This window comes from Triticum aestivum, chromosome 4D, assembly GCF_018294505.1.
Source record: "Triticum aestivum cultivar Chinese Spring chromosome 4D, IWGSC CS RefSeq v2.1, whole genome shotgun sequence".
NCBI classification, from domain to species: Eukaryota; Viridiplantae; Streptophyta; class Magnoliopsida; order Poales; family Poaceae; genus Triticum; species Triticum aestivum.
Window position 1 is genome coordinate 333191127 of NC_057805.1, and position 15805 is coordinate 333206931.

Consider the following 15805-nt stretch of genomic DNA (forward strand, 5'->3'; position numbering starts at 1 on the left):
AAACAGGGCCTTAAAGCAGTGAGGTTTACCTGGTCTTACCAGAACCAGGAATGTTTCCGTTGGAACTTGGAACCTTTCAAAAGTGAGGAATTAGAATGAGAGTATATATATATATATATATATATGAGGTATAAAAGTAGATGATGGACCAAGTTTACCATGCAGCGAGTGAAAAAGCACTCACTTTTGTAGCAAATCAGTCTGACGTATAGATTCTTTCTTTTGGGGCAATTTTTTTTGAGAGACATGAGGAAGAAAACAAATGAAAAAACAGAGCAAAGTAACAGTACCACCATCATGCAAAAAAAAAAGTAACCGTACAACCATTTTCTTGAGGGGCTACCGTACTACCATTAGAGCCCAATAGGTCTACAGAAAGATCATTCAAAACCAATTCGGTCTACGCGCAAGCTGAGCCCATATAATCTATGCAGCCCATCTACCCGGCCTGTACCGACCTCGAGGCCCGAAGAGATAAGCGGAAGCGGGACGTACTGGAAACCCAAAAATCAGCGACTAGAATTTCCCGGCCCGAAACAGTAAGGTCTCTCTCCTCCTCGTCTTCGGCTGCTGCGGCGGCGGCGGCGATGCTGTCCGGCGACGTTCCCCCGAACCAGACCGTCTACTTCAGGAACCTCAACGAGAAGGTCAAGAAAGAAGGTACTCTTCACCCCGCTGCTTAGCGTCCCGCCGCACCCGCTGGCAGAATCCCTCTCCTAAAACCCTAGCCTCCCGATCTAGCCCGTTGCTCGTCCGCGCCTCGCTTTTAGGTTCGTAGGATCTCTGTTGTGGACTCTCGAGAGATGAAACGTCCATAGTGTTAAATGCTGGCCGTTGGAGCCGGTTGAACTGCCCGATTTTGGTTTCGTCTCATGCTTTTGCTGGAACCCGTGTTTGGCTCAGCCCGTCTCGTCCTTTTAGGAAACCCTCGCTCTCTGCAAGCTGCGTCAGAGCTTTGAAGGGGCAAAATTACTGCCTCCCTCCACAGTACATATTTGTAATCGCCCAGGGAGCATGGTCGTATCTGTCTAAAATCGAATTAAACAATAGTTTTACTGTTGTAGGTTGTAGTATATGCTAGTAATTTCAGTTGGTTCATGCTGTAACGTGTGTCGTTCTTTCCTGCAGAGTTGAAGAGATCACTTTATGCATTGTGCTCTCAGTATGGAAGGATAGTGGATGTTGTGGCCTTGAAAACTCATAAACTCAGGGGGCAAGCCTGGGTGGCATTCAGTGAAATTACAGCGGCTACCAATGCTTTCCGGGGCCTACAGGACTTTGATTTTTACGGCAAAAAAATGGTGAAACATCTCCACTTTAGCTTATAATGTCAGGTGTTTTGTTTTACTTTTCATTCTCGGCGTTCTCTTCTGTGCATAAGAGAAGCATGGTGGGTATGTTTGGTCCGAGACAAGCAATCTGTTTCTGATTATCATAAGTGGGCAATTTAGTCTTCCTATGGTCCTTAGATTTGCATTAGCAGTTTAGCACAACAATGCTCCACTTCAAAGTCTCCGCTGGTAAATTTTTGTACAATAAAGTTATACCTTGAGTGTAAGTCTTGTGTTTTGTTTGCAATCTGCAGAGGCTTGCCCATGTGTGCGAACCCAGAGTTCTTTGCCTAACTGGCACAATTATGGCGACCATTTAGGTTGCCACGTACACTATGTCACTTGCCTAAGTTTAGGTATGGCAAAATTGTACGTGATCCGTGAACCAAACCCGCCCGTAGAAAATACAGCCTTGTAGCCTTCGTCTTTTACAATGTTTTGATTAACAGTTTGTAGAATACTGTGGATAGACGATAGACGTTTGTTCTTCAAATGGTGCTAGCATACACTACTTTCTTAGGTTATATGACTGATATACTCTTTCAAGAATCATATGTCCAGATGATCTCTGACTAGATGCTGAAGCACGTAATCTTTATCTATCTAGTTGTTACTCCTATAGTCCTATTCGAATCTATTGTTTTAACCTGTAAGTGAAACTGTGTCGCATTGACACACAAACAAAATTAGTCTTAACAATACCATGGTTGGCAACTTACTTCTTTCCCTTCCCTTATGCAGCGGGTACAATATGCAAAAACAAAGTCTGACTGTTTTGCAAAAGCAGATGGGTCTTATGCTCCTAAAGAGAAAAGGAAGAAGCAAGAGGAGAAAGGTATTTCTAATTGTAGATTTTATTTATGTTTTAGTCTACACTCTACACTACAACTGCCCGTTGAGATAATAACCTAGCAGCAGGATATGTTGGGTTAGTACATCAGGGGAGCCAAAATGATGATAACATCTACACTAGTGTGAATACTAGCTTGCTTTTCTGTTCTCGAAATCAGAACCTGCCCTGTTAGAACATATAACTACTTATATGGAGATTAATGCTGCTTTGTTTAACCATTTAAGAAAAACTATAATTGCCCATTGAATTATGTAGTCTAATTTCAACTATGATGCATGATAGCATCCACTTACACTGTGTTATTTAAATTGGTGCCAATAACCCCTTCACACCCCGATCTTGGGTGCCTTTTATTTGCATGCTATCATTCTCAGCAATTGATCCAGTGTGGTGTCAGCAGGCGTGCTGATGCGTTTTAACATTTTGAAAGTGTACAAAACAAGTAATCTGAAATTTACCAAGGTAGGCAAATAACGTAAAATGACCACCCACCTTATCATGTGGCTTTACTACATCACCACATCTGTTTTCTGATCACCCCTCCCCTAGGCCCCTCCTCCATGTTGGCATGGTCAATTCTTGTGGTGGATCATACATGCTGCTGTCTATTGTTTGTGCCAAAGATTAAAAAACCCCGGGGAAAAACACGCTCAGTGCAGGCCTGCTACTCTGTTTTTGCCGAAATCTGGGGTCTAGGCTCCTGGCAAAGCCCCCACTGTGTGCTGCAGCGGCCTCTAGCTACATATCCCAGACACCCTCCACCCTGCCGCAGCGCAACTCCTAGACTCCTGTGCGATGCCTAGGCAGTCTGGGCGCTAGGAGCAGGTTCGCCACCCGCGTAAAAAACCATGCTTCTGCCAAGAATTCTTGCTATCCATTCACTTGCTTCGCTCGCTGCCTCATTATACTGAGGCCACCAAAGCATCCTGTTACCTTGGTTCCTGCCTCATTAGTTGTATTGTTTGTGTTTTCAACAATGTTCAAAAAAGCGGTAAGCGTAAGCGGAGCGGAAGGCCACAGCTTAGAGCAATTGCCGCTTAAGCGCAGCTTAATCGGGATTAAGCGTTTTTTAAAAATTGGCCAGAATTTGGTTGTTTTTGGATAATATGCACAAGAAAACAGGAGACATAGCACATAGGTAACTGAAAAATCTGAAATACTCCCTCCGTCCCATAATATAAGAGCGTTTTTTACACTAGTGTAGTGTCAAAAACGCTCTTATATTATGGGACGGAGGAAGTAGCATATAAGGTTGAGGTTCAGTGGTTCACACACCACAACAAATAGCCAAATAACACATAAGGATAAGGTTCAGTGGTTCACACAGCAAGCATAAATGCATAATATTGTCTTAGAATGAGCATATAGGATAAATGGCAGCAGCCAAGCAGCAGCAGCAGCAGCAGCCAAGCTGGATGCAGAGCAGAAGCCGCCATCGCAATGCTCTCTTCTTTCCCCTCCTTCTAACCCAGTAACCCTAGCTGAACAGGCCACTTTTGGGCCAGGCCTTATATACCCCCCCTTTCCCCCTCCCGCCTGTGTCTATTTCAGCTCCCGCCTTTTGGGCCCGCCTTCTTCGACTTTCCGTCGCTTAAGCGCGCTCAGCCAGTGCTTAGCGCTAAAGTGATCGCTAAATCATGCTTTTTTTCGCTCAACGCTAAAAGTTGCGCCTAGGCCAGAAGCGAAGCGTTTAGCTGTCGCTCAGCGCTTAAGCGCCGCCTAAAAACGCTTTCTTGAACATTGGTTTTCAACAATGTGAGATGGCATGGAATAATGGAATGCACACACTGGCGCCCATTTCATTCGTGTAATGGTAAGATCAGGTAAACAATAGGCAAAGAAGGGTATTTCAGCACAACTTTCCATAGACACCAGAGAGGGAGTGCAGGTGATCTGACCTCCCAGTGACACTAAGATGGATGTGCTCTGAATAGCAATGGGTCTTGGGTGTTGGCAGCTTGAGGTCCTCCGCGAGATGACCAGAGCACATTCAGTAACCTAGAACCTCTAATTCATCTTCGATGCCATTGTTACTGGGCTTGTCGTGGGCGCTACCGCTCTACCTGAAGAGTGGTTTCTGGAGAGAAAAGGGATGGAGACAGAGGTGGCCATGACTGTTGTTGGGTCCTGCCGTTCCTTTATATTGATTTCTGTTTTAATTTAAGACACATGTCATTGACATGCATGCCTTGTAAGCACGGAAAGTATCTGGTAAAAACCAAGTTACAACAGAAACTCCGTGAAAAAATTCTTTCGAGAATTCTAAAAAGAACTTTATGCTTCAAAGGTAATACTCTATCGTGTAAAATTTCAACTTCAAACTTATCTATTTGGGGGGTAAGGAATGAAATCATTGCTGAATTTCTTTTTTTCCCTACCACCCAAATGAATTTTATCTTGTACTTGAAATAGATGTTTATTATAGAACATTATCATATTTTGTTTCAGAATTTTCGGTAGCCTGGAAATATGTTTTTTTTTGCTTGGTTTTCACCGGTTTCCACTGTAACGTAATTACCACCGGATATTTTTCTTTGTAAGCACATATCTATGGATGCTGCCATAGTCAATTTTATGAACTGATGTTTCTAAGATGTGGTAAATTTAGAACAAGGGTGTTATGCGCTCGCACTTCAACTGTTGTAGGTGATGAAATAGATGGTATCATACTTACTTGAAACGAGATGACTTGAATAGTTCAATGGGCATAACATGCACCTTTTCCTTATTTTACTGTTTGAAATGATCAAAGTGTGTATTTATATATTGGCCATTGCCTCTTATTCCCCCTGTAGCTGCTGAGAAAAAACGGCGAACTGAAGATGGACAACAACCTGGTGCTAATGCTCCTGTTGCCCCAAGCAATGGAACTGTAAGTTCTCGGTTTAAAAGCCACACTTTGGTTTTTATCTGTTGTTTAACCATGTTGTGTGTTATCTGTGCAACCATTGGTATTGTATGCCAAAAATTCGCAAATTGTACTAGCCTTACTGTAGATATGAAGTGATGTGTTTGTCTATGTAGTATGCTGTACTTGTTCACCACAAAGCCTGCCTTCCTTTTTATTATTTTATATGTAGAAATTAGATTTTTTTAAATAGGTAGAAATGTCAGACAATATATGCTTGCTGTCTAAAGTGTCTGAGTGTGTCACTCGTTTTCTTTTCTATCAAAAGTTTCACGAACATAATCTGAATGATCTAGTCACTATAACTACTGTTAAGCTGATAATGATTATCCTTTTAACATTTTTAATCAGTTTGCTAGATTGTATGGCACACCTTTAGTTACTTGGGTGTCTCTGAAGTTTATGTGTAAGCGTTCAACTGCGACCAAGCATCTATAAATGCATCACGTCTAGCTCTGCAGACCTCGTTATTATTTGTAGTTGCTCCTTCGTCTGAAGGGTGTAAATTGTACCTTACCACTTTTTTTTGGCTATGACCAAAATATCGATCTTTGTTTGGACGAGGGCCAACTTTTTGGCATGCCAATGCTGCTTTCCCAACTCTAGGTCATGTTTAGCCAATGTTGGCCAATCCATAGCAGGCAACCTTTGGCACCAATCAAACACACTCGCAGTTTCGACCTCGGTGAAGTGTTCCTTTGACAATGTATACCTCTAAAAGTTTGTAGTAGTTGAGCTGCAAGTTGGTGCTGATATTGTATTCTGTTATGTTTCACTAGGGCACCAGGCCTGCTAGAAAGCTGATATGGTTGCATACCTAAGCGTTATGTCAGAAACTAATCTGACTTGAGCTGGCTGGTCTACTTGAGTGAGTCATGGATTAAGCTGAAATATTTTCAGTGTCTTCGAGTTGGAAGATAGTCTTGTCATACATTCCATTCACTATATTTAATTTATGTTTAGGTATCTTATAGCTCACTAATGCCGTGAGCACTCTGCCTTTACCGACCTAATCCTACAGAAAGATATTCAACCGTCTTAACTGTTCCTAGTCATGCCACGCTCATACTGTCCTGTTAAATTGGGGAGTAGTTGTTAGTAAGATATCATATCTTGCTAGCATCAAAATCTTTGTTGAATGCAGCATCGCCTTCATGAATGATATATATGTGAACAAACCAAGTATTAGCGTACTTATTAGTTTGAGATTAACATTTAGCGGTGCACGAATTTTGATATGCAACTTTGAGATTCTTTTTGAAGTAATTTTGTTAACCTTTTCTACTTGTGCAGGGTCATCAACCTTCTCGTTTTGCCAAGCCTCCGCAAGAGCCAGCTGCTCCGCCGAACAACATCCTCTTCCTCCAGAACATGCCGGATCAGACCACAAGCATGATGCTCCAGATCCTGTTCCAGCAATACCCTGGTTTCCGGGAGGTGCGGATGATCGAAGCCAAGCCAGGCATTGCTTTTGTGGAGTACGAGGACGAGAACCAGTCCATGGTTGCAATGGAAGCCCTCCAGGGTTTCAAGATCAGCCCAGAGAACCCAATGGCCATCTCATACGCCAAAAAGTGAAACAAATCCATGTGATCTCGGAACCGGCCAAAAGAAATCTGTAACTGTAAGATTTTCAACCCTAAGCTTTCAAGCTGCTGTGCTGTGCTTGTGCTGGCTTTCTAACCCTGTATTTCTTGGAAGTGACTTACTTGTTGTTTAAGAAGTTAAAAGTATCTGTTACTTTAAATCAGGTTTGGCTCTACGTTTTCATGTGAACCCTGGTATTGTCCTTGTCAAGTCTGGTATCGTGGCCTATGCATGATCATTTTATCTATCTACAGTGGTAGGAGAAGTTAACAAGACATGGACGACGTACCCCTCGCTTAAAAGGCAAGAGAAAATCATCAGGCCTATCTATATCCTCCTGCCTCTAGTCCATGGTCAGAGATGAATGAATGAGGTGTATATTCCAGTAATATATATTTTGGCCAGAAATCGGAAGTGTCACCTTAGTAGTTGCCGGCATGATGCCTGATGGTTGAACAAGTATTTTAGTAGTGGGATGGTTGGTTTGGTGGCCTGTTTTTTGTTTAATGGGAGGCGTGCGTGCCGCCTTGTACCACTACGGCTTAGCAATTATGGGATTGCTGTTGCATTCGTGGCCCTCAAATTAGGTGCGTATCTCCTCCCCGTTGGCCGCCTTGTATGAGTAGCTTTGAAGTTGAAGAATGTACTGTAGTATGTGTGCATGGTCGCCATGTTTCTTTCTAGTGGAGGGAGGTGGACGGCTAGCAAAGGCAGATGAAATTTCCTTTCTTAAAGGAAATAGTTCCCCCTCTGTGTTTGTGCTCGCTCGCTCGCTCGTGCAACCTATGCTGGTCCTAGGCCTATGCTGGCTGGTTGGTTGTTGCAGGGCTACAGATAGTGTGCTGTGGGGTTGGGGAATTTGTGGGGTGTTGTGGTTGGGCACCGTTTTGTCCTGTCAAAATCGGGACGAAATCTTGTAGCCTACTGCGCTTGTGAGTGGTGTTTTCGTCGTGTAACGCCATCATGTGACACGTAAAAAAGGCACCAACTAGCTGGTTTTGCCCTGTGACCGTTGTCTGGTTGGATGCGGATGTCCTTCCTGATTCTTATGGGATTAAACATGCGCTTATAAGTGAAAATCTGAATAATCACACGGAGTAGGAGCTGTGCAAGTAAATTGCAAATGCGAAGGTGCTCATGGGAAGCTTGGCGTTGCACTCGGCCGTTAAAGCTCTTTGCAGACGGCGTGGAAAGTCATTCCGAAGCCACCTTCGAATTCAGTTACGTACGGGCACGGCAGTGAAGGGGATCACACTTAACAAGTTCCGCTACAGGAATGGAGTACCAAGCAACATCGACTCATTGTGCATTAACAAGTTCACATGATGCACTACGCCGGAGTATGTGCGGGCCCCTCGTTGCCGCGGAGAGCAAACCAAGAGAGAGAAACACCGCAATTAGCTCGGAGAAGAGTAACCCCTTTAATCTCGCTCCCTCCCCTGAGACTTCCTCTTCTCTCTCTCTCTCTCTCTCTCTCTCTCTCTCTGCTTATGCGCTGAGCGCCCTGGAAGTACGAGAAAGAGACACAGGAAAGGCCACCGCCGCGAACAACACCGGCCACGCCGAACCTTTTGGGCCTTCATTTAGCGAAGCCAATCCTAAAGTGTAGGAGAATCCTCCTAGACCTCTGCGCTCCTGCCTCTGCCCGAGCCACCGGGATCGGCAATCAACACAGAAAAGCTGCCATTGCTGCTGCTGCAGGAGCAGGAGCAGCAGGAGGCGGGAGGGGCAATCAAGAAGGACAATGCCCCTGTCAAGGCACACGGTGGCCAACGAGTACTCCCTCGGCGGCCGCGACCTCTACAAGCGGGCCGACCAGCACGACCCCGAGGCCGTCCTCGACGGCGTCGCCACCGCCGGCCTCGTCGGCCTCCTCCGCCAGCTCGGCGACCTCGCAGAGTACGTCCATGCTGCTCCCTCCCTTACTAGGAGTATCTCGGATTTCTTTCTTTCCATTGAGTTTCTCTCTTCTTTTCTTTTCTTCTATCCCATGAATTCTTGCAAACATTTTGGACTATTATTTTTGCGTCATGAGTCATCGGTATCATTGGGTCAGTGGCGTTGACAGCAGGTAGATCACCTAATGCTTTTGTTATGAACATATTCGGTGGTTTTCAGACCCTTTTTCCAGACCAAGTAAAGTAGGTGATTGATGTATGGATTAGCGCCCTTGACTTCGAGGTGGTTAACTGTTGCTGTTGATAGTCTTGTCCTTGCTAGGCAACAGAGAGCAGTTTCTTTTTCTTGGTTGTGATCAAGCACTCTCTTGTCATCATATAACTTCCACTATTATTCAATCTTATGTTCCCATTCATGTACTGGTAGATTTTTTTTTGATTATTCTATAGAGCCTCAAGGTTGAAGCAATGACAATACAATACTGCTCTAAAAGTAACCAAAGTTTGACCCCTAGAAATCACAAGGTGCTGCATTCCAATTGAATTTCTCAAATTAATTGCCCCCCTTAAGTTGTTCTCTGGGATCGATGGAGACGATCATTGGCTTTTCTGTTCTTCATCAACTTCAGGTTTTCTTTCTTTTATGTTTTTTTAAATGCGAGGGGTCCAGTACAAGTGTACAACTCTGCTATAATATCCTTGTGTGTGGCTTCAATGTTTCAGAGGTTCTTGAATTGCACTCAAGCCACATGTTAGGACATAGTACTAGTTCAATCTTCAGTCTTCTTAGTCTTATGATTTTTTGGTGTAGCAGTGGCATTTAATCAGTAAGCACTTTTCTTCTGAGACGAAATTTCTGCATTCATAACTCGACGTCTTGACCATGATGCCATCGTATGACACCATCATCTGTGAGCAGATTTGCGGCAGAGGTCTTCCACGGGCTGTATGATGAGGTCATGACCGCGTCGGCGCGGGGGCATGGGCTCGTGCTCCGGGTGCAGCAGCTGGAGGCAGAGTTGCCTCTCCTGGAGAAAGACGTCTGTCAGAGAGATTACCTGTACATAGCTTCTAACAGGGGTGGGTTCAGCACAGAGCACAAACTTCCTTTCTGTAAACTTGCATCTTTGGACTGCTTGTAGTTTTTCTCTTTTTGCTGCACTGAGATAACGTTGCCATGCTCATGCAGGAGTTGATTGGCATGCGAACCTGAGGGTGGACCATGGGGTTGTGACGACGGGCGACACGCCTCGCTTCATCATGGATTCCATCAAGCAGTGCCATGGGCCTCCAAGATTGTTCATGCTTGACAAGTATGATGAGTTTCTGTCTTTTGTGAATTGGAGGTGGTGAAGCGATGTACTCGTGTTTATGAAAGTTTGGTCAACTTTCAGGTATGATATCGGTGGCGAGGGAACGTGCATGAAGAGATACTCAGACCCCGCCTTCTTCAAGACAGACTCCGCATGTTCCAGAATGCTGCAGGAAGGAATTAGAACAGAAAGAAGACCAATTAGAACCATGGTAATCAACTGTTAATCTCTAGTGTTGTTATTGCATTAAGTTCATATATACTAGTTCACTCAGTTGTGATCTTTGTTGATATAACCCTACTAGTGTAAATCAGAAAAACATTCTGGACTGAAAGTTTCTTGTGCTAACTGTTTATCTAGAAAGGATATTCAACATATTTTGTTCCTTCCTTTTGCAGGAGATCAGGCCGAACCTGCAGAATGATGAGATTTTCAGACCTTCTGATGGAGCCAACAATGACTCGAGGTACATCCCCATCCCCCATAAGAACAACAAAAAAAATCTTCTGCTAAGTGTAACTTTATTATTCTCTGTTTATTCCTTCTCAAACAAACTTACCATTTCCCTGCATAGGTTCAAGACTGATTTATCCGGTGAAGCGTTGGATGAGGTCCCGACAAGGCGCCAACGACTGAAGCACCGACAACTAAACGGGACTGTGTTCCGAAGCTTCAGACCGCAGATGCAGGACCTTTATGGAAAGGCTTCACCAGAGGAGAAAACCTTCTCCATGGATCGATCAGAGGTGCAGATATCTTTCACCGACTCACCCGACACGAACGCTGAAGAGAGAGATATCATGGTGGACACTTCCAGCAGCACTGAGAAGGGCAAGGGAGGCTACTACGCCACAGCACGCAAGAGGAGGTCGACTTCCCAAGAAACACCGTCAAGCTGTTCAGCAGGAAGCAGCAAGGGATACAGCTCTGAAGTTGATATTTACGTGGACACACTCACCACAATGGGGTCTGAAGTGGAGACAGACTCAGAGCACAGGGACCATGGTGGACAAGGTGCCTTTGCATCGGCACCGTCGGGCAAGATGTGCTCTGATCCTCAGGGTGCCCCCGTCTCCAGGTCTAGTACCTTCAGTAAAAAGGAGGACTCTTGCTCTTCAGATGTTGGCTCAGCAAACAGAGACGAGGCTGTTCACTCCGAAGGAGATGTTGCTGTCTGTGTAACGGAGGCCAAGCTTGTTGGTGGTGAACATGAGAGGACTAGTTCGTTGGAGGAATTGTTTTCGCAAGAAAAGCCGGTTTCTTGCGAGCATGAGAGGACTGTTTCCTTGGAGGAACTGCTCATTGGGGACATACTTCTTTCAGAGCCTGACACAAGGGAATTAGCTACCGAGTCCAGTGGCAATGCTATCGTCAGTAATGCTACATCCGATGGTACAGCTGATGCTACTAAAAGGGCCAAGGGGAATAATGTTTCGGCCATTTCCTTCAAGAAAACAGCGAGCAAGAGGTGTGTTGAAAGCATGGAGCTGTTTGCCTCAAAAGTCGGCATTCTGCCCAGGAAACTCTCCAAGAAGCATGATCCGTTCTCTGATTCTCTCCGTAACATGGCAAAGGAGCTGCTTGAGCTCAAGTGTGATGGCACTCAAGATACTGACTTGTATGAGTTTGAAGCGAATGGCGATGGATTCGATGTCAAGTGTCGGAAAATGGCTCACCCTCCTATTGAAATCATGGAGGAGAGTTTCAGGAAGAGCATTTCTTTTGATTCACCTCAAGATGTTGGTTCAAGGGAATGCCAGCTGGAAGTAGTGGACCAAGAGTCAGACAATGATGTCCCAACTGCTGACAGTCCACAAGATTCAGTGCCTGATGAAAATGGTTTTCAGCACACCGATGTCTACCTGACAGACATCACATCACCGAGTCCCAAAGAAGAAGAAGAGGAAGAGGAAGAAGAGGAAGAGGAGGAGGAGGAAGAAGAGGAAGGATGGGCGGTTGCGGCACCTGATGAGCATTCATCTGTTGGCATGCTCAATCATGCATCAGAGCTTATTCAAGAGCACACTGAGGATATAGATACCGAAGGTGCTTCTGAAAATGCATCTGATATGGGTGAAGATTTGAAAGAAGTGTGCATTTGTGAAGAGCGTGCGGATGCGGAAGATGCTGATGGATGCAGTGAATTTGATGAAAATGCATTGGACGAAGAAATCACAAAGCACACAGGAGAACATGTGGCTCCAGATGATATGATCTCGCCGATTTCATCCAAGCAATCTGATGATCCTTGCCAAGTAACTCCATTCACTCTCACAGATGCAGATTTTGCAGCAGCAAGGGAAGGCCAGGACAACTACATCCCTGAAATGGAGCATGTCACCTCGCTGGAAACAGTCGTGGAAACGGGACTACCTAAAGTTGTGACTGAACCAGTAGTCAGCAGTGAGGCTGCCGTGCCAGATGATGAACAGTGCTGTCTACACCCAGAAACTAGTTTACAACAGGATACTGTTCTTGGTAGCTGTGAACTTCTAGACCAAAATGAGCAACTGCAACTGAACAGCTCATCCATGATGTCTGCCACTCCAGATCCAACTGTAAAGACAGGGGAAATACATGAATTGCATGAAGAACCGCCTAATCCATGCAACAGCATCAGCACTGACATTTTTGCAGATCAATTGGCTCCCGACTCTGCAGATTTGCCGCTGCCCAGCATTTCAAGTTTTGATTGGATGCTTAGTGGTTTAATGAAGGAGTCATTGAACGTGCTTCCTGCTCCATCAAGTAATATAAATCTACAAGAGATTAGTTCTTCTGAAGATACTGAAGAAGCACCACCACTTCCACCTCTTCCGCCGGTGCAGTGGCGAGCGACCAAGCTTCAGACAGGATCCACATCTTTATTTGCAAAATTGGGGAGACCACCAAGGCCAAAACCTCCAGTGAAACAGCTAGAAAATGAAAATAACTCTGCACCTGGCGAAACAAATCAGGAATCTGAAAATGTTCAGGAAATAAGCTGGAACAATGGTTTTAGTTCGCAGAAGGAAATGGCACATGCAACAACACTTTGTAGTGAGACTCGGACAGATCTGTTACCTGAGAGTGATTATCAAGAAAATAATGTCCAAGAAGGATACAAAGAGTGTGATGTGCAGTCTTCTAATCTATTTTGCTCATCAGAAGTCAAGTGCAACACAGACGTTACTTCAGTACGCGACGACATGCACACTTTGAAGCCGCCTGAGCTTATAGTAATTCCAGAGGAGGCTTGGTCTGAGCTCATAGATATGAAACCGATACTGAAGCAGGAGGAAGAGAGAAAACAACAGCTCATAAATGGAGTTTCTGATTGCAGTAGCATTCATACTAGTGGTTTGCCAATTGAAAAGACCACTGACCAAAAGGAGGAATTGTCAGCAGCAGATAGCAACACAACTAAAGATTCAGAAGAAAACAAACCAAATGGGCTTCCTTGCCAAGATGATATTCAGAATCCTGACTTCTCAGTGCAACAGGAAGATAAATCTAATGACATGGTTAGGGAGTTCTCTTCAGCATTAGAAGAGGAACTAGCAAAGTTGCCTCCTCATTCAGTGCCAGAACCACCTAGATATCCTCTGCTTCAAGTTATTTCTCATGATAGAAGCATGGTATACAATATAAATACTTCCATGTTCTGCGTTTTTTCCCCACCACTTTAAGATCATCACCCTGAGTATATTGACTTAATTTTTTCTTTTCATGTTTGTAGCTAAGAAAGGCTCCAACTTTGGTTCAGCCATCAAGTAAGCTTTCAGATGAGAAGAACACAGTGCTGGATCAGATAAAGAACAAGGTAAGCCTTCACCCCGCACATAAACAACATCGTTGTTCAGCTAGATTATATCCTAAATATAAACATGCTTTGATTGCAGACTTTCAACTTGAAACCGGTTGTTGCAAAGAGACCGAATGTGATGGGTGGTCCAAGAACAAACTTGCAAGTGGCAGCCATTCTTGAGAGGGCCAACGCGATTCGCCAGGTTAAACCCTCCCGCTTCATCGTGTATATATCTTGCTAGAAGTTTCAGCTGACAATAGCTTTACCATATGGCACGGTACCGAGATGACACATTCTTCTTTTAAAAACAGGCGGTTGCTGATGACGATGACGAGGATAGCTGGAGTGAGTAGCTTTCCTCAGAGCAATTTGGCGGCTGATGTTTCACATGTTATGCGCAGGTCTTGTGCTCGTGTTCTTGCATGAAGAAAATGGTAGAATATATCAGTAGAGTCGAATGCACCTTTTTCTTCATCTCGAGAACACCATGCCAAGACAGTTTGATCTGTGCTAGCGTATTTTGACGTTTTCGGGGCATGCCATATGTTTCTTATCTTTTTATGTGCCTCCTGAAGTTTGATTTTTGATAAGGACTGTATGTGTACGCCCATAGACTACTGTGATTGTTGTAACTTGAGTGTATATAGAAGAAGAAAAAGTGCACATTCTGAAGCCAAGGAGACCCGTTGTCGCCCTATCTCTTCATCATTGTCGCCGACCTACTGCAACAGATGATCCAGCAAGACTGCAACCTTCTACATCTTAGCCACCCTCTATTCTCACACCTACCGCCAACAATTTTGCAGTACGCCGACGACACTCTCATCATTGCCAAGGCTTCGACTGACGCATCCATACAGCTAAAAAGCATACTCCACAAATTTGCTATGGCAATTGGCCTCACTATAAACTTCACAAAAACCACGTTTGTACCTATGCACATCTGTCCTGTTCTCGCAGCCGACATTGCCACCACACTGCAGTGCACGACCTCCACCTTCCCGCAAATTTACCTAGGACTACCCTTAGCACCCACACGCCTACCTGCTAACGCTTTCCTCCCAATCATAGAATGATGCCGGAATTTTTTGACAGGCTGGCGGGCCAAACTTCTCTCTAAGGGTGACAGACTTATCCCACTGCCGGCTGTACTCGACTCCCTCCTGGTCTACTTTATGTCTGTCTTCCTTATTCCGAAGAGTGTTCTAGAAATACTAGACTCGATTCGACGAGCCTTCTTTTGGGCCGTAGAGGAAACTTGCATTGGTGCACAATGCTTAGTTGCCTGGAAAAATGTATGCAAACCCAAAAAGTTTGGGGGTTTAGGACTGAAAAATCTTCATCAGCAGAACAAATGTCTCCTAATGAAATTCTCTGTAAAAGCATTGCTACTAGACCAAATGCCTTGACTAGATTGGATCACCCTGCAACACCCTAATGCTTTCATCGCTCCACAAAATAGTCAGTCCTTCCTCTGTCGTACTATCAACCAACAACTACCAGCGCTTCATGCTATCTCATTTGTACTCACAAACTCTGGCACTATGACCTACTTTTGGTTAGATATTTGGCTACACCATAAACCGCTCGCTACTGCCTTTCCTTGCCTCTACTCACACACCACTTCACCACTTGCTCGTGTGGCTACTGTTTTAAATCACGGTTTAGAATCAACCCTGCGGAACCGTCTAACATCTAATGCTGCTGCCGAGTTGTGCTCCTTGTTGTCGCTTTTACACGACTTCCAGCCTTCGCAGGAACCAGACGAGCGCGTCCTCAATGGCAGCCTACGCTTCTCCCCAAAGAACGCCTATGATCTGACCATTCTGTGCCCATATGGTCATCATGCGTCCCCAACAGAGTGAAGATATTTGCCTGGCTGCTACTCTGTGGTAGACTGAACTGCAAAAACAACCTGCTTTGCAAGCATGTCGTCTCAAATTCACTCTGTCCAAGATGTGGGTTTGATGGCAAAAGCACCACACACATATTCATCGAGTGCCCGCTGGCGCAGCGAGTATAACAAAGGATTGGCTTCCGACATCCTGACAACATAGACGTGTTGGGAATCGTTGCATGGAAAACAAAAAAAATTCTACGCACACGCAATGATCTATCCATGGAGATG

General features: G+C 44.7%; 2 protein-coding genes across 2 annotated transcripts; both read left to right on the forward strand.

Annotated features, from left to right (window-relative positions):
• The first annotated feature begins 469 nt into the window (after window positions 1-469).
• LOC123097730 (U2 small nuclear ribonucleoprotein B'') lies at window positions 470-6854 on the forward strand. The gene is made up of 5 exons (XM_044519549.1): window positions 470-660; window positions 1129-1301; window positions 2073-2166; window positions 4980-5056; window positions 6386-6854. Exons 1-5 carry the CDS (start codon window positions 588-590, stop codon window positions 6668-6670), a joined length of 702 nt encoding a protein of 233 aa, XP_044375484.1. The 5' UTR covers window positions 470-587; the 3' UTR covers window positions 6671-6854.
• Window positions 6855-7551: 697 nt separating this feature from the next.
• LOC123097729 (SCAR-like protein 1) lies at window positions 7552-14354 on the forward strand. The gene is made up of 9 exons (XM_044519548.1): window positions 7552-8578; window positions 9497-9657; window positions 9767-9890; window positions 9972-10101; window positions 10289-10356; window positions 10465-13507; window positions 13609-13692; window positions 13772-13879; window positions 13989-14354. Exons 1-9 carry the CDS (start codon window positions 8424-8426, stop codon window positions 14028-14030), a joined length of 3915 nt encoding a protein of 1304 aa, XP_044375483.1. The 5' UTR covers window positions 7552-8423; the 3' UTR covers window positions 14031-14354.
• Window positions 14355-15805: the final 1451 nt, after the last annotated feature.

Excerpts from the sequence above, each read along its gene's own strand:
- LOC123097730 (XM_044519549.1), top strand. The coding sequence starts at position 588 with ATGCTGTCCGGCGACGTTCCCCCGAACCAGACCGTCTACTTCAGGAAC. Across the intron at positions 1,302-2,072 it reads ATTTTTACGGCAAAAAAATG|CGGGTACAATATGCAAAAAC; the intron begins GTGAAACATCTC and ends TCCCTTATGCAG. Across the intron at positions 2,167-4,979 it reads GAAGAAGCAAGAGGAGAAAG|CTGCTGAGAAAAAACGGCGA; the intron begins GTATTTCTAATT and ends TTCCCCCTGTAG.
- LOC123097729 (XM_044519548.1), top strand. The coding sequence starts at position 8,424 with ATGCCCCTGTCAAGGCACACGGTGGCCAACGAGTACTCCCTCGGCGGC. Across the intron at positions 10,102-10,288 it reads GAAGACCAATTAGAACCATG|GAGATCAGGCCGAACCTGCA; the intron begins GTAATCAACTGT and ends TTCCTTTTGCAG. Across the intron at positions 10,357-10,464 it reads GGAGCCAACAATGACTCGAG|GTTCAAGACTGATTTATCCG; the intron begins GTACATCCCCAT and ends TTCCCTGCATAG.